This window comes from Lepidochelys kempii, chromosome 4 (assembly GCF_965140285.1).
Source record: "Lepidochelys kempii isolate rLepKem1 chromosome 4, rLepKem1.hap1, whole genome shotgun sequence".
Classification (NCBI taxonomy): domain Eukaryota; kingdom Metazoa; phylum Chordata; order Testudines; family Cheloniidae; genus Lepidochelys; species Lepidochelys kempii.
Window position 1 is genome coordinate 140,138,258 of NC_136383.1, and position 18,672 is coordinate 140,156,929.

Below are 18,672 nucleotides of genomic sequence, written 5' to 3' on the forward strand. Positions count from 1 at the left end.
GCAGTTCTCCGTTTCCAGCCAATGGGAGTTGCAGGGGGGCAGTGCCTGCAGGCGAGAGCAGGGTGCGGAGCCCTCTGCTCCCCCTCTCCTCCCCCTCTCCTCCAGGGGCCGCAGGGACGTGGTGCCGGCTGCTTCTGGGAGCAGCGTGGGGCTGGCAATCAAGCGGGCTGGATCCAAAGCGTTGATGGGCCAGATCTGGCCCGCGGGCCGTAGTTTGCCCACCCCTGACTTAGACTGTGAGTTCTTTAGGGCAGGGACTGCCTTTTTGTTCTGTGTTTGTCCAGCGTCTGGCACAGTGAGATCCGGGTCCATGGCTGCGGCTCCAAGGCGCCATGGTTAGCCAAGTATTAACTAATAATCCGTACCTCCAGGAAGTTGAAGGGAAGCTCCGGAGGCTGCTCTGCAGAAGCGCCTGCTGCAGCTTTCCCAAGGAAGTCGAACTTTGAACAGAAAGATTTTCAAGACATTACAAAAAATTATTTTAAAATTGGCTTTCCCCAGTATACAACAGAGAGAAAAATCTACAGCCTGTTAGCGAAAGCAGGCCCAGCACTGTGCAAACACAAATTAGCACCAAGACAAACAAACAAACAAAAAATGGAGAGTTTTACTCTAAACAAACCAAGTTCTGTTTTGTTTCAACTGAAGTTTATTATTTTCCTTTATAGATTTTTTTTGTACTTAAAAAACCCACACGTACACGTATATAGAGAGAGGCACATAAATCCTTCTGTTGCTTTCAAAACGGAACCACTGTTTCTGGTCCTTGTGCCGTGTGTCTTAAAAAACAAAAACCACCAGACAACATTTAAGAAATGAAAATTCAGATTGGGATTTTCAAAGGTGTCTATGAGGGTGAAGCACCCAACCCCCAATGGGACTGATCCCCAACTCTCCTGAATGCCTTCAAATGACCCAACCTAAAGGGGAAATTCAGCCTTCAGATACATGCCCACAAACCCTATGGCTTTTAGAGCGAGTTCAATCTGCACAGCTGAAGGCAGAATGCACCCTTATGAGACAGATTCTGCTCTCAGTCAGCAATGGTGTAAACTTGGAGTTAGCTCCCCAAAAGTCAACGGAATCAATCTGGAGCCACCCACTGGGGGAAAGTGGAGTTAATTCCAGATTTGCAACTGGGCTCAGAATCCAGCCCGAAGCGTTTAAACATGCATCATGGAAGATCATGAAAAATAAAGTACAATTGCAGCAGCAGAAAGAGAAAAAGACACCGTGTGGCTTGCGACAAGAGATGGCTCCTGAATCTCAGGAAGGCAACAAATGCCTGGTTTTTGGACCTACTCCGGAGACTAAACACAAACTAAACAGCCAAAGCACATGACGCTACAGCACCCCACCCGGTGTCTTTACCGACCCCAGCACTGGGGGCTGCAGAAAACAGCAGCTGTTCCGTTTTTAAAAGGCAGCTGTAGAAACTTTGGACACCACCACATGCGATGATGAGATCACTAGAGAGAAGGAAAAAATAACCAACATTTAAGGATAAGAAATAATATTCTGATAGGCGAGATGCCCAGTAGGTAACACTTGCTCAGGAGGTCGGGCATGCACTTGTATGCCAGCATGTACAGCCCCGTGCACGCACACACACAGAGTTTAGTTTTAAGGCTGAAAAGAGGACGAGAACCCTGGCCCAATCCGTGACGGCCCTGGCTTTGCTCTCAGCTCGGAGCTGGAGTCATTAAATCACCACCTGCTCTTTACACTAGTGGCCTACGGTTTGATTTGATATTAGGGGAAGGGGGGAAGCGCAGCACCCAGACCTCACAAGACAAACTCCATTGGTGACCACAAAACTAGAGCGTTCAGAATCCTGCAGCCAGTGAACTATTTGTTTTTCTTACATTTCAAGCTTAAATTTAAAACCTAAAAGGAGACAGCAGTCCGCAGCGGCTAGTCGAACCCCTGCCACTCGCTCTGCTCCGAATCGTACTCCAGCTCCGCCGCGACGCACCGGACCCCCTCCAGCAGCATGGGTGTGCCGTGGTGGCGATCTGCAAGACAGAATGGCCTCTGCTCACACAGCAATACAGGGACGGAGATCACCGGCTGCTCACTGATACCCGGCTACGCTAGCTTAGGCATGGATCGTGGAAATACCCTCTCTTCCCAGGAGGGAGGGATATCGATCCTTCCAGTGAGACCGCAGCTGGTATCGTTCACAAGCACCTTTCTGTCGCTTTCTGGACAAGGAGTTTCTTATTATTTGTACATCAATAGGGCCTAGAAGTTGGGCCCCGGGGTGCTGTGCACTTTACCTAGCAAGAGACAGTCCATGCCCCCAAATGCTTACAGTTTAAAGAGACAAAATGTGGGAGGGGAAGGAGCGGCTCGCCCATAGTCACACAGGAGGGAACAGAACCCAGGTGTCCTGCCTTCTAAGTCCAGCGTCCTCCATGCCGGTGTAACTCCGGCCTGCTGGGTGTGGCGCTCTGTCGCCCTCTAGTGGCCGCTAGATCAGCTAGAGCAGGGGTCGGCAACCTGTCTGAATGCATCCGATGAAGTGAGCTGTAGCTCACCAAAGCTCATGCTCAAATAAATTGGTTAGTCTCTAAGGTGCCACAGGTCCTCCTGTTCTTTCAGAAGCGGGGTGCCGAGTCCTCGTTTATTCACTCTAATTTAAGGTTTTGCATGCCAGTGATACATTTTAATGTTTTTCGAAGGTCTCTTTCTATAAGTCTTTAATATAGAACTGAACGATTGTTGTATGTAAAGTAAATAAAGTTTTTAAAATGTTTAAGAAGCTTCATTTAAAATTAAATTAAAATGCAGAGCCCCCCAGACCAGTGGCCAGGACCCAGACAGCGTGAGTGCTCGTATGCGGCCGTTGGCACGCGGGCCATAGGTTGCCTACCCTCTGCTACAGCAGTGCCTAAGAGCCACCTGTCTTTTAGCTCATGCAGTAGAGGTTCACACACAAAGCTTTAGATCTCCCAGGTTTGATCCCACCCGCCGCCGCCGGGTTTGTTGGCGTTACACTGGCACCTGCGAAACTGAGCAAGTGAAACCTGATTCATGGGGAGAGTGTGGTTTTTATTGAGACTGTTTCAAACCGTTTTTATTAACGCCTGTTTAATGCAATCCGGCCCTGACTCAGGATGGCCCTTCAGGATGGGTTATAACTTTAAGCCCATGCGTAGTTCCACTGAAGTCAATGAGGCTTACTCACATGCTTAGAGGTAGGCACATGCCTACGTCCCTGCCTGAATCAGGGCATAGGTGGGTGGCAAGATCTCCGGTGGAGATTGTGGCATACAGCCTTTCATTTAGCAGCTCCTACTTCACATCTGAATCATCCCAAGATTTCTCCATCCATAAGGATGGTTAGAAATACCAGGAATGTCAAACCTTACAAACAAAACAATCACAATACACGTTCCCAGACGTTCCTTGTACAAAAGGGTACAAATACCATATTCTGCAATGCCACAAGTTCAGTGACAGGGAGTATTTTAGGAGATTCTCATCTTTCACACAGATTTTTCCCTATTAAAATTTCCAGTTAACAAAACTGACAAAGATCACATCCTCTCACTTCCCTCATTGCAAATTAATATTAAATTGCAAGCTTTCTGTCGCTTTCCAGGTCAAGAAAAAAAATGGAAAGATACCACAACTGCAGAGTCTGCATGGCTTTCTGATCAATTAATTATACTGAATGTAATTTCACTGTCAAAGAACACCAGTGATGAGTGAGGGTGAAATGAGTAATAATGTATATAGAAGCAGAGGTGAATAAAGAGTTGTGTGTGAAATAGGGGAGAGATCATCTTTGATCATTAAATCTGATCGATTCTTCTGAATTCTGAGACATAGACAGGAACTTAACAGCAGAGAAATTACTGTTGATCCACAGGATATTATCCATTTCTACTCCGCGCTGATTGGGCCTCAACTGGAGTATTGTGTCCCGTTCTGGGCACCGCATTTCAGGAAAGATGTGGACAAACTGGAGAAAGTCCAGAGAAGAGCAAAACATGATCTATGAAGGAATGTAGTGGGGCGGCTGCCCCACTCCTGCAGAACAGGGGTTAAAAGCACCCAAGCTAGGCTGATGGAGCTGGCCACAGCTGGGCTGCTTCCCCAATCAGGGCCCGGCTGGCCCTGATAAGAGGGCTGGGGGCCAGGAGCTGAAGGAGTCTCACTCTAGCCCTGGAGTGGGAAGGGCCTGGCTGCCTGGGAGCAAGGTATCGGAAGCAGAGCAGAGCAGTGCTGGGGAAGGGTGAAGGGAGCTGGGGAGCTCCAGCCTGGTAAAACCCCAGGCTGAAGCCTTGTTGAAGGCCTCCAGAGGTACTGGGGCTGCAGAGGAGCAGCCTGGGAATAGGCAAAGGCAGCAGGTCCTAACCCCTTGCCAATGATGAGTGGCCATTACAGACTGCAGTTTGCCCCAGTGAGAGGGGCTAGATGATGACTGGCAGTAGCCACTGAGGCAAGGTGGGTTTAGAGGGCTGGGGGTTCCCCTTGGAGGGGAAACTCAGAGTGTGGGGGGTACTGCTGGGGCAGAACCCCGAGGTAAAGGGGCACCGGGGTCCAGGAGGGACATGGGGCCTGAGGCAGATGAGGCACTGGCCAGCAGAGGGCGCTCCGGAGCTGAAGTTGAGCTAATTCTCAAGACGACCAGCAGGAGGCACCGTGCTGGTGAGTCATCATCTCACTACAGGAAAGATTGAAAAAAATGGATTTGTTTAGTCTGGAGAGGAGAAGACTGAGAGGGGAGATGAGAACAGTTTTCAAGTACATAAAAGGTTGTTACAAGGAGGAGGAAGAAAAATTGTTCTCCTTAACCTCTGAGGCTAGGACAAGAGGCAATGGGATTAAATTGCAGCAAGGGAGGTTTAGGTTGGACATTAGGAAAAACTTCCTGTCAGGGTGGTGAAGCACTGGAATAAATTGCCCAGGAGGTTGTGGAATCTCCATCGTTGGAAGTTTTAAAGAGCAGGATGGACAAAAACTTAACAGGGATGGTCCAGTTATTACGTAGTCCTGTCTTGAGTGCAGGGGACCGGACAAGATGACCTTGTGAGGTCCCTTCCAGTCCTACACATCTATGATTCAAAGAAGCCAATTAAAAAGCTAATTACATTACCGGAAGGAGATATATAGAGAGAGGTAACAAAGTACTGTTAAATCCCTATTCTAATAAATATTTCCAATTAGCCAACAAAAAAATAATTATACAGAATCCCACATTTGCTCATAACTTACTATGCTCTGTGAGAGAGGATGGATCAAGGTTCACTCAGCTCACAACTATTTAGGATTTTGCTTAAAGGATCTATTATGTGGAAAATGGGGCGGGCAGCAAGATGGCAAAAATCACCAATGACACAATATTATTTAGACTCACAGATTCCAAAGCAGAGGGGACCATTGTGATCATTTAGACAGACCTGCCCCAAAATTATTCCTAGAGCAGAGTTTTTAGAAAAGAATTCCAACCTGATTTAAAAATTGCAAGTGATGGAGAATCCACCATGACCCTTGGGAAATTGTTCTGGTGGTTAATGACTTGCACCATTGAAACTTCATGCCTTATTTAAGGCAACAGTGCAGAGAGAACTAAGGACCGAACCAGGCCAGGCGAAATGCAATGGACGATCAAATGCAAAGCTGATAAATGCAAGGCAACGTGCACTGGAAGGAATAATCTGAATGCACTGAAATCAGCTGCATTAACTCAGCGAAAGGACCTTGGTGTCAATGTGGACAGCTGAATGATTACAGCTGTGCAAACAATGACTACAGTGAACCTCCGAGTTACGAACTGACCATCAACCACACCCCTCATTTGGAACCTGACGTACACAATCAGGCAGCAGCAGAGACAAAAACTCCAATACTGTGCAGCACAGTACTGTGTTAAACAAACTTCTACAAAAATAGAGGGAAAGTTAAAAAAAAAAGATTTGACAAGATAAGGCAACTGTTTCTGTGCTTGTTTCATTTAAATTAAGATGGTTAAAAGCAGCATTTTGCTTCTGCGTAGTAAAGTTTCAAAGCTGTCTTAAGTCAATGTTCAGTTGTAAACTTTTGAAAGAACAACCATAACTAGGGCCCTACCAAATTCATGGCTGTGAAAAACACATCATGGACTGTGAAATCTGGTCTTTTGTGTGTGCTTTTAACCTATCCTACACAGATTTCACGGGGGAGACCAGGGTTTCTCAAATTGGGGGTCTTGACCCAAAAGAAGGTCGTGGGGGGGTGCCGCAATCTTATTGTAGTGGGGTCGCAGTATTGCCACCCTGACTTCTGCGCTGCCTTCAGAGCTGGGTGGCCGGAGAGCGGCAACTGCAAGCCAGGCACCCAGCTCGGAAGGCAGCACCCCGCCAGCAGCAGAGCAGAAATCAGGGTGGCAATACCGTACCGTGCCTCCCTTACTTCTGCACTGCTGCCTTCAGCGTTGGGCCAGGACCCTTACCGTTACAACGCTGTGACATTTCAGACTGAAATATCTGAAATCAGGACATTTACAATTTTTAAAATTCTATGACTGTGCAATTGACCAAAATGGACTGTGAATTTGGTAGGGTCCTACTCATAACGTTTTGTTCAGAGTTACGAACAAGCTCCGTTCTCGAGGCTGTTTCAATTCACTGGTAAATTTTTAAAAGTCCAAAAAATGAGTTTCAGATGGAACAAATTGTTTCATTTCAATTTCAACCAATTTAACATTTTCAATGTTTATAACAAGAAAAAGTCATTTAAACACACACACACCCCTCCACCAAATGAATTTGGCAAAACCGAAGTGAATTCACAAAACATTTCAGTGTCACCAAATCTGCATTTTTTTCACTGGAAAAAAGTTTTGTCCTAAAAGTTTTGCCCAGCTCTGCTGATGGAGGTGCAGCAATGGTCAGAATGGCGTTCCAGCTCCACTCCGTCCCCTGTGCCCCTCTCACCGCAGTGTGGAGGTGGGGTTAGAGGGCCAGGCTCGCAGGGAGACACTGCATTTTAGGACTGCACCTCTGGTTACACAAGTCAGTGGGTTACTGCATGCATTTGTCATCGCCCTCTCTCAAAGGGCAGAAGAGGATTCAGAGACAGGCAAAAAAGCAATTAGCGACCTGGAGAGATTTCCTTACGACGAGAGATTACAGTGCGACTGTGTAGCTTAGAGGGAAGATGGCTAAGAGGGGACATGATAGAGAAGGACACAGAGTAACGGATGGCCCAAAGGAAGTAACCATCCCGCGTTACATTAATGAGGATGTAAATTCTCCTGCTTTGGGCATAAGCCAAACGCTGTCCAATGGGCCACGTCTTCTCTTGGGGGTGTTGTTACCGCAAGTTAGCTAGAACAAAACCTTTTTTTCCTATTGAACACACAGACAGCCATGGGGGTTAGGAAGAAATTTCTTCCTTAACTGCTCACCAGGAGGTGTTCAGCACCTTCCTCTGCACAGGTGTGACCTGCCACCTTTGGAGAGAGAATACGGGTGGAGAACTGGTCTGAACTGGGGTAATTCCAACACCCCCTGCATTGCTCAGGCAGCCAGGCATCTCCCCCTGTTAAATGTACAATAAAAATGGACACACCTGTAACCCCAGTCTATAGGACCCTCTCCTTATCTGCTTTGCTATCTAGGGCCTGGTCCACATGGCAGAACTAGGTCAACATAAGGCAGCTTACGTGGACCTAACTATGTAAGTGCCTCCATTACAATGTCGGTCCCACCGATGTACCTCGCCCACTAAACCGCGAGCAGCCCCACCTCCGCGAGAGGCAGAGACAGCGCGTTGGTCGATGGAGACACTGTGTTACCTACACTGCCTGTTGGCCGTCAGACCTGCATGGGGCTCACAGCCTGGAGCCCCACTGCCAGACACAGCCCACAGCCCCGCTGCCACCTCCTGGTGAGGGACTGGGGTGAGGGAAGGAGACCCTGAGCCCAGCTACTGCCCAGGCTCAGGGTCTCCTCCCACACCCTCAATCCCTCACTGGGAGGTGGCTGGGCTCTTCTTCCCTCCCTGCCCCCAGTCCCTCACTGGGAGGTGGCAGCAGGGCTCAAGCTGACAGCCCGGTGTGGGGCTCTCAGTGGGAGCTCCCCCACCACTCCTAGGGGCAGACAGCCCAAGCTGTGATGCCATCACTGGGCTGAGTTTCACAGCAGGGAGCCCATCAGCAGTGGAAATGACATTCTTGTCAGTTTCATGGCTGCTATTATGGTCTCCAGCTGTCAGCCCAGGAGCTCCAGCTGTGAGCCCCACCTGGGCTGACAGCCAGAGCCAGAGACAAAATATGAAACAAGGGCAGCCATGAAACTGACAAGAATGTCAATTTCACTGCTGGTCAGCTTCCTGTTGTGGAACTGAGCCCACCACCTGGCTCTCAGCTGGGACTGTCAGCCCCAGGGTGTGGGAAAGAGGTTCCAGCTACGAGCCCTGCGTGGCTGCCAGTGCCCCATAATGCCCCACTTCAGTCAGTGCAAGTGCTCCTGGTGAGGATGTGCACCACCACCAGAAGTAGTGCAGTGTGACACCAACAGCCAATTTAATTACTGCATTCGTTGTAGGTCAACTGAAGTCACCCTAATTCTGTAGTGTAGACAAGCCCTAGGACTCACAGGCTTATGGCTTAAAATGGGAGGTGGTCAAACTGTGACCCCCAAGAGCCAGGCAGGCAGAGGCCATGGTGATGGGTGCGGCATAAGAACCTTCATAGAACAGATCTTGGCAGGAACAGGCGAGTTGTACATCCTTCACATGCCAAGGTGCCTAAAATCATCATGTTTAAACAGAGAATGAAAACAGCTGGTTGGTTTGGATTGCTGGCAGACCAGTGGGGAAGCACCAGCCTGAGACTGGCAAGGATCCTGTTCTGTTCGTGGCATATGCATAGAGAAGTTAGATAAAACACGGAAAATACTCTTGCTGGAAGCTTGCAATGTAACACTGCTTTATTTCTTAAAATCCAGCACCTTAACACATGCAATAACCAACATCAGAGACACACAAGTCAGGCTGCTCCCTAAAATAGAGACATATGACTAACCCCCTTGCTTTGGGCTGGCTCTTTGCAGATTGAATCTTGAAAACCCAGAATGCAGGCTTCCCCACAGAAACACCTAGTCTGCAAGCAGGACCAGGAAACCCCTTATTCAGAAAGTAATAGCTGGTAATCTCAGTACAACACAAACCCTTCATTTGCTGCATGGTCACTTCCAAGGGAACTGGGGCTGCATTTTAGCACATGGGGTGGAGGGAATTCAAGTTGATTCCTCATGCTGCAGCAGGGCAGCCAGATTGAAAAGGCAACAAGTCTGAAACGACTCCGTGATGGGTAACGGTCTCCAATACACTGGAGAGCAAGCAGAAACTAGACTGTAACCCACATCCCTGAGCTTAACACGCTCCTGGCCCCACGATTCTGGGGAAGTTCTGATCAAACGAGGAGCTGTGCAGCTTCGTCCCTTCTATTAATGTCCTTTGTAGAAATAATTATAATCTGGCCTTGGAGACCGAAGGGCTGATTTCTTCCTGTGCATACGAACTGCACGCACAAAACGTAATCTGCACATGCAATTCTCGCAACTGCCCAAACTCAGTAGCAATGCGTGCACACAGGTTGCTACACCGCTAGCAGGCTGTCTGCATGTGCGATTGAGGGCCAGTGTGGACACTGGAGCACAGCGCAGGAGACCTGGGCTGCACGCACACATTAGGCATGCAATTGAGCATGCATTTTTGCACATGCTTATTTGAACAAACAGACAAACAGGCCCTTATTCCCCAAACAACCTGATTGGGTTGGCCAACTCAGCCTCTCATGGGGCACCGACTCCCAGCACACACTGGCTAATTCCATCCCCATCTCACATTTAGACAGGGTGGATAAAAACCAGTGATTTGGGGGGTGGGGGGGAAATCAGGGTTTTTTGCTTTAAATTGGATATTTTTTATGTTATTTAAATTATAAAAAGTTTTTCTTTTTAAAAATCAACCTATTTAAAAAGAAATCTGAATTTAACACAAAATATGTCAAGGGCCTAAGTTTATTGTAATCTCTTAACATATTTAACTACAAAATATAAATGCTGAATCCACGAGCCTCTATCAAAAACTGTGAGTTAAAGGTTGCTTCTCTATATAAAGAATCAGGGGAAAACATCTTACTTTTCAGGTCAAGCTCTATAAATATGGCACAATAGCTTAAGTACTGCAGTCAGGGCTTGTTTTGTTTAGTAACAATAAATTTTATAGGCTGCCCTGTGTTTAATTAAAGTCCAATTACCACCCCAATGCAGCTTGACAGAAATCGTGGCCAATAAGTTAATTATCTAGTAAATAAGCAACGTGTCATTCACCATTTTCTAGCATACTAAAAATGTACAATGAATGAATATGAATCTGAAAATATCAGGCTACATACAGGAATTGCTTAAATAGAATTATGTAGTTACAGTGCACCCCCCTAGGGAGCAAAAAGAGATACCAGCCTAGAGTAAAGACTCTCTTTAGTTGTAAATGAAGATGGTTTAATGGTTGTATCAAGCAAGGCGAATGTACCTTTCTTTAGAAAATAACTGAAGCACCAATACAGGTTTCAGAGGAGTAGCCGTGTTAGTCTGTGTTCGCAAAAAGAACAGGAGGACTTGTGGTACCTTAGAGACGAACACATTTATTTGAGCATAAGCTTTCGTGAGCTACAGCTCACTTCGCTCATTAAAGCTTATGCTCTAATAAATGTATTCGTCTCTAAGGTGCCACAAGTCCTCCTTTTCTTTTTGAAGTACTAATGGAAAAGTTGATTAAAATTGATTATTTAAATCAAGGCTCTCTCATTGGTGATTTAAAGTGCCTGGATTTAAATCAGACCCCCCCTACATTTAGAATACACCCAAAAAAGTAAAATTATCCCTCGGATGACTTGCTTGTCTCCTGGGCCTGAGGACTTTGGGGGCTGTCCCATTTCCTAGCCCAGCCACTAGGGGTGCTGTTCTAGGAGGAAAGGTCCATTTTTGACCTTCAGAAGGTGAAACTGGTCAGCAGACAGGTTGGTTTGGGTTAGGTCCATCTCTGTGCTTCTGGAAACCTTCCCACACACCCCACAATTCTCTGCTCCCCACACTATCCTCCTTCCCAACTGTGCCAGGAGTCGCAGGGCAGCCAGTCACTTCCCTGCAGCAAAATCAGCTGCAAAATGCTGCAGGACTCCAGTTTTCCTGGGGCTTTTGCTGAAGTTTTGAAGTTTTATTAAAAAAACACATTTCATTGGATCTGCCGCTCAATCTTTGCTCCCATCTGCCGAGCGAGGGGGCAGGCTGCTCTGCATATCACTGCTAATGGCCCCTTCATCTCACTTCAGCTTCATCTCCAGTTCATTAACTCCATTCGCGCGCCGGCACCAGAGAAAACAAATTTCCTGCACAGTGTGATGTTAACATAGGCAGGATATTAATTCGAGGGCTGATGCTTGTAAAGGATGGCTCCAGATTGGACCTTCTGCAAGGGAACCTCCAACCTGCCTCCTTAGAATCATCCAGCTCTGATTCCACAAAGCATGTACTTAACTTTGAGCATGCGCTTAAGTCCTTTGCTGAATCAAGGGCCACGGTCTCCTTGTGCAATGCGCTGTAAAGCCACTAGCCTGGGAGAGGAGACGCCAGGACCCCAGGTTCCTTGGGGACCTTGGGCCAGTGCCTTGGGGCCCGATCTCATTGACACTGAAGCAAAGGGAGTCACTGCAGCTGATGTAATTTGGAGCAGAGCCTGGCCTAGCTGGGATAGAGGCTTGGGCAAAGACCCTGCTGGTCTCCCTCCACAGCCTTATTTTCTCCTTCAGGAGCCCTCCCTAGCGGCCAGCGTATTTGCCACAGGGACCCCCAAACCAGAACCACCTTGCCGTCGCTTCCCAGGCCCCACAGCAGCGTAGCTCCCCCATGCTGCCACCCAACCCTGTCCCATGGGTCAGCGGGGGCTCCAGCATGCGGGCAAGACCCAGCATTCAGTGAAGGCAGCAGGCTCAGTGTAATCTTACTTGGGGAATCCCCTGACCCCAGCCCTTCCCAGTTACTGCGGGGGCTCGAGGAATAGTTCCCATGGGATGGGGAAAGAAAGTCAGCACTCCTCTGCCCCACTGCAAAGCCAGATTTGGGTTCCCAGGCAACCAGCATTTTGCATTTTGGAGGCTGCACTCCACTAACTGAATTCATCTTTGCGAATTCCACGGGCTGCTAACGAACCCGTAGAAGAGCCGCATCCTGCGTGTGTGACACCGGCAGGGAGGTTACTACCCCCACCTGACAGGCAGCCCCGTCACTTGCTGTTCGGCAAGTCCAGGGGCAAGAACGCTGCCAAGGGTCTACCGTGTCTCATAGCCTCAGCGGAGCCGGGGAGCTGGAGCCCAGCCGCTTGCGCCCCGTTGGCCTCGGATGATGCCCTGATCCCAGCAAAGGCACCGCCAGAGAGAGGGGATCCCAGGTTTCCCCCAGCTAGCAGCCTTGGGGCTACTGAACGGGATCCAGCTCTCTGAATATAGGGGGAGGTGTCCAGCAGTGGTTACAGACCCTCAGAAGCTCACACGGAGTTTCGCAGGAGCAGCAGACGCAGAGGATGTGACAAGCAGCATCGGGCCCATTAATAGGATGTGTCCAAAGCCGGGTAATTATTCAGAGGGAAAGGAGAGATTACACAGAATCAGCTCCAAAGCCGCCCTCTGCATATTGTAATGTGTTTAAGGAGAAAGCCATCTCTAACTAAACCAGGGAGAGAGCGAAAGATGAATCCTCCACAGAGCCAGCAGGTGGCAGCAAGGAGTTGAGACAGATTGGAAAACCCCATCCGAGGAGGCTGCTAGGGCATCACGGATCCTAGAGCGTGTCTGACACTAACTACCCGTCCCTCTCCTTATGGGTACCCATCACCGTGGCCTCTGGGCACGTCACATTAGCTGAAGAGGAAACGACTGGCTGTGGTGGGCACTGATGGCTGAACAAGTTCTCCTCTGGTTGTAGAAAGACAAGCGGGTAAGTCCATTCCCCACCTTCCAAATGGGGAAACTGAGGCACAGGGAGGTTTCCCGCAGTACCAGTGCACCAGTGGCAGAGCCAGGGAGAAACCCCAGGTCTCCCGATTCCTGGTTCTCTCTCGACTGGATCACACTGTTGCTCCCGTGTCATAGGTAAGTTTGAGTTCAGAGTGAAGTCAGCATATTTTAGCACCAAATTCAGTGTTTGGGATTCATGATTTAAGCCCCGGGTCTGGTATAGGGAGCGACTCACGGAGAAAAGCAACTGACAAAGCAGCCGCTTTCCACTTCCTCAGTGCATGAGCTACGCTCACTGAATGTCAAGTGACATTCCTTTCTTTCTGATCGGATCAGACCCCGATTTCCGTCACACTGGTGTAAACCCAGCCTGCCACTCCCGAGTTACTCCGGATTCACACCAGTTCACCAAGATGTCAACGTGGCCTGCGATTACGGTCACAGCACACGCTCAGCATGAGGGCGTCTGGGTGTCCGCTTACACCTCAGGTATAATCCACACCTCCATTTAAGTCACTGCTGCCTTTGGCCTACACACTTGCCTGGGCCTCCCACATGCTGATCCTGCGGCTATTACCTCAGCTCTTTGAGAGGCTGGGGGAGGCCATTTTAAGCAGCCCGCTCCATCTCCATCAGCTCCTGCCCAAGAGCTCTGCCAACGCCACTTCTGCTGCATTGCCCGGGCAGAGCCGCCCATTTTGATCTGCCGGGGAACGGCAAAGCTGTCAGCCCGTAGAACGCTGCAGCGAGGAGCTGCAGGATGCAAGGCTGCATCTGCGCTGGAACCCGGCTGTTTCAGCAGAAACCTCTGCAGCTCTCCTTGCGGTAGATCTGAATTGCACTGGGTGCCCGTGCCCCGAGCAAGGGCACCGCCTTAGCACTCGCAGACACAAGCGCTGCCTTCCAGGAAGAGGTACAGATCCAGCTATTCCCCAGCCATGCAGCTGAGAGCAGCCAGAGGTACAACAAGCCCTGCCTGGCTGATCCGTTGTAAGGAGCTGATCCAAAGGCCGCTGAAGTCAATGGAGCTGCACATTGACTGCCCAAGGCTTTGGATCAGGCCTTATATGTCCTGGCTCCCCATTCTCTCTCTCTCTCTCCATCCGAGATGGTTATCACTCCATTGGCAGGCAGCGGATGCCAAGTGTCAGTTGCAGGTGCCAGGGGAGTTCGGTCTCAGAGCTTGAAAAGCTGTTTTGTCCATGGCCGATCTCCAAACCTAATTTTCTCAGCTATTTTTTTTTGTTATCAGGGTCGGTGGGAGCTCTGCTGGGATGAATCACCCCTTATGCCGGAGCGGGGCTGATAAGAAGCTCAGGGAATTAGGGGGGCACTGTCGGATTAAACACTGGCCTGGAAACAAGCTCTGTGTCTCTGACTGGTGTTACTAATAATAACTAGATTAGTAATATCAGGGGAAAAAATCTAAATCCAGGCCTCCATCCTGCAAACCCTTCGGCACGTGCTTCAGCCGCGTCAGGGCTGCGTAATGGGCTTGGAGTCATGCCTGTGTTTGCAAGACTGGTGCGCTAGTTTGCTGTCTGCCTATTGCTAGCTTGGACAGCATAGCTGGGCAGGCCAGTTTCACTTATGGGAGGACATGGACCCGCCCCAGCAGCCTGTGTGGGTGGGGAACAAAAAAGCCACCATGTGACGAGCCAAAAGCATTTCCACCCAGCCGCCGGCCGAGTCAGCGGCGCACTGCCGGCTCAGGTGGAATGGGGGACACAGCGACAGCAGACTGCATGAGAGGTGGACAGCAGGACACGCTCATTTTCAGAACCAGTGCTAATATCACTGCTGTGGTGACTGGGATTGTGCACGTCCATCCATGGGTCTCAAAGCACTCGACAAACGACTGCCAATCACAATTCACACACACACAGACACCCCGGGCAAGCAGACCCACTTTACAGACTGAGCCAGATAGAGGATAATAGCCTACTACTTCTGCTACTTGTCTGAGTTGACACCTCTAGCTCAAGTGATGGAACTCTGTGTTTTGGAGCGAAAGGGCCAGGGTTCAAACCCCATTAGCTGCCTGGTGTATGTGTCAGGGGGTTCACAGGCTCACAGAGGGTTGAGTGAGTTGCCAGGTTGCAGGGCCAGGGAACAGAACCCTCTGTCTCTTGCTTCCCGCAGGCCTGAGCCTTAGCCACTGAGCAGCTCCCATACCCCTTTTAACTTTGACTAAGGTGCATTGCGGTAAGATTTAGAAGCCAGCAACTACAAGTCTGATGGGGAATCAGGTGTGTAAGATCGTACGATCTCACGTTCCTATCAGTGCATTTGCTGTGGGGTACACCGAGGGTTAGCGATAGGCTCCTCAGGAACCAAGTATGACCCCAAGTGGACGGAGAGCCATTCAAGAGTGCAATTCACTTCTCTAACTCACCTTCTTTGCCTGCTTTGACCCCTTGAGCTCCAGCCTCTGTGGGATCCAGCTGTTGATGGATTATACCCACTTCTGACAGAGACCCGACACCTTTGCCCCTGTTTACACCTTTGGCCATGTTCATGTGGCTTTGGGAAGCCAATCAAGAATTTGAATTACATCCCTCCATTAACTGCCAGGGGGCAGTACCCCCCCAACACCCGCCAAGCAGCATCTCCAAGAACTGGATCTTATCGAGGCACTCGGTTATAAGAGGAGGAAAAAGCCCCACAAAATTCTCTTTCGAAGGAGCTCCAAAGGAATCTAGCTCGAAGGAATTCATTCAGGGCAGGTCTTCAGCCTGTGTTATGTAGGAAGTTAGACTAGGTGATCAGCCTAGGAATCTGTGAATCGAGGGGTAAAACACAAGCAGCCCTTTCTGGACAGAAACACCAACAAACTCTGCATGTTAGTTAGGGGACTCCCTGAACCCATGGGGCTCTCCTCCTGCACTGTACCTGCTTGGAAGTAGGCAGGAGATGGGGGCTGCTTAACTGGAGACAATCTACAGCAACTTACCTCAAACATTTCCTCCTCCCTTATCAATAACCCCCACAGCAACCTTCTGCTCCTGAGCTGTTACTGTCTCTGTCTGTGAACTCCCAAGACACACACCAGGCAGCTAACAGGGTTTGAACCCTGACCCTTTTGCACCAAAACATAGAGTTCCATCACTTGAGCTAAAGGCATCAGCTCAGCTGAACGGCAGCAGTAGTAGGCTATTATCCTCTATATGGACCTGCCCCCCCACACACACAGCACCCTACATTTCATCTTGCCTTATTTAGTCCTTCAGGGCAGGGGAGGCAGCTGTAGGCTTACAGAGCACTGTGGAAATTCATAGCACCAGGTACAATATTTTGTCTGAAGTCCTCAGCGTGGGATTTTGCTGCTCACAGCTCCATTGTTCCGTTAGCGGTGCAGCGTCCTAGCTGCACTAGGATAAGGTATGCACGGGCGCAGATACGCCATCCCGCACAGGGAGCAGAGCTCTCCTGGGCGCTAGGGGAGGAGCTGTTTGGCAGCGTGCTGCGGGGGAGGAGTGGGAATGTGGCGTGCTCGGGGAAGAGGCGGGGCCGGGGCAGGGATTTGGGGAAGGAGTTGGAATAGGAGCAGGGAGGGGGCAGAGACTTTGGGGAAGAGGGCGGTGCGGGGCAGGGGCGGGGCCGTATGGAAGGGGTGGAGTGGGGGTGGGGATAGGGGCGGTAGAGCACCGAGGGTGAAGTGGGGAAGTCAGCACCTTTGAGACAGAGGACTCCTCTGACCCGAGCCAGGGCCCAATTCTGCCGGGGCTTGAGCATCTGAAACTTCTACTGAAACTGCTGGGAGACGCAGCCAGTAAGGAGCTAGCTCAGTAAATACACTTGGGACAACAGCTGCTCGATTTAAAACACTGCTCTAGTCCGCCCTCCTGCATAGGCCAGGCCGCTTCATTCCACCCTGTTACCCCCCCGTGGAACCTGGTCACTTGGGTCAAACTCAGCATTTCAGTCCCCGAGAGATCGAACTGCTGTGTGGCCGAAGCAGAGGACAGGAGGGACCGAGGAGCGGCTAATGCCCGAGGAGGTTGATTAGGTGAGATGTGCCCACATGATCCACGTGCTGATCGTGCTCGTGCCCCAGGCTGCAGAGGAAGGTGAAAACCCGCAATGGCCCTGCTCATCTGAGCTGGGGGAAATTCCTTCCCAGCCCCAAATCTGGGCCTCCATTTGGCTCCTAGCCTTGGTGCGACACCCCAGCCAAGCTCCTAAAACAGATTTAAAGTGTCGCGCCACTTCTCGCCCCAGCCCTGCCCACGATGCACACGGGGGATGCCCCTCATCGTAACTTTCACACAGAGGGGAAGCAACAAATTCACAATCAGAAAATTCAAGCCCGCACGGCTGGCTTGAGAATGGCAAGAGACACCCCCCAACACGCCTCCTGGAGCTCCCCTTTGCTAGAAAGCCCCAACCCCTGTAAACATGTCGTCCCGGTGAAGCCAAGCAACGTTCCTCTGGCCCAAGGGGATGGTGACAGAGGGTGGATCTGTCAGATCTCCATAGCATGCGGCCCGGCATGCAGCATGGGGTGTCTATAGCGGTGGGGACACGAGTGCAGATGGCTGCTGCAGTTAAGAACCCCTCCCCTGGCCTTCCTATTTTTCTCCCACACTCTTTAGGCAAATAACTGGGGGCCCTTGGGGCATCTCTGTCACCTCAGGTCCTTATGGGGTCTCTATCCTCTCAGCGCTTCGCAATCGTTCATGTACAATAGGAAAGTGCTGTTTTCGCCATTGGATGGGTGGGAAACTGAGGCACGGAGACTATGGGCCAGATTTGTCCAGGGATTTAGCACCTAAAGATGCAGGTAGGCGCCAGGTGGGATTTTTCAGAAGCCCTCAGGCACCTAAATACCTTGAAAAATCCAGCCCTATGTCACATGGCCAATCTGTGGCAGAGCAGGGTCTCGCTAAGTCCCCAGCTAGCGCCCAAACCACTAGACCCATCTCCAAGGGTGGGAACCTGCTTCTCTTTCTCGGTCCCTGACGCCCTCTTACCCAGCCAGGGGCCAGCACTGGGGTCATCGTCCTGCTTGCGAAGCAACTTCGGTCTGCGGCCCTGGAGCAAGCAGACCTATGAAACATCCACAGCCAAACCCAGATCACATGGGGGCCCCGGACTGCAAGGGACCTGCTGGGTCACCGAGCCCAGCCCCTGCTATCACAGGCAACCCCAACACACCAGCCCAATTACATGCAAAGCAAGCACCATCTTCAAACTCGTGAGACACTGTCTCCCCCTGCCCCACGCCGCTCCGACCACGTGTTCCCCTCACTCTTTGCATTTCCAGCTTGAACGGACTCCTGGCCAGTTTCTCCCCATTGGCTCTTGTAGCTTTAGCTTCACTAGTTCTTCTCCCTCCCTGGTTCCCTGCCCCCAGTGTATTTACAGAGCAATCAGATCCCCTCTCGGCCTGCGTTTTGCCAAGCTCTTCCAGTGTGTTGTCCTAAGACAGGCTCTCCATTCCCTGGGCCATCCTACCCGCCCTCCTCTGCCCTGTGCCAATCCGAATGCCTTTTTCTGGAACATGGGTACCCAAAATTGTGCACAGGATTCCAGGAGAGATCTTACCAGTGCTCTGGCTGCTCTCTCTCTCTACTGGAAACACCTTGCCTGATGCAATTACATGCAATTATTATTGCATATTATTGCATATACATGCATGTAATTAAACCTGAGTGTCT

At 50.2% G+C, this 18,672-nt stretch overlaps 1 protein-coding gene across 3 annotated transcripts in view; it reads right to left on the reverse strand.

Moving 5' to 3' along the window:
• Nucleotides 1-626: 626 nt before the first annotated feature.
• Nucleotides 627-18,672, reverse strand: part of ADISSP (adipose secreted signaling protein) — a 148,094-nt gene continuing 130,048 nt past the window's right edge. For all 3 annotated transcript variants that reach the window (XM_073343070.2, XM_073343069.2, XM_073343068.2), the window contains one exon: nucleotides 627-2,015. In XM_073343070.2, coding sequence (XP_073199171.1) covers nucleotides 1,915-2,015 — 101 coding nt within the window. In that variant the 3' untranslated portion in view covers nucleotides 627-1,914. The remainder of the gene's footprint in view (nucleotides 2,016-18,672) is intronic.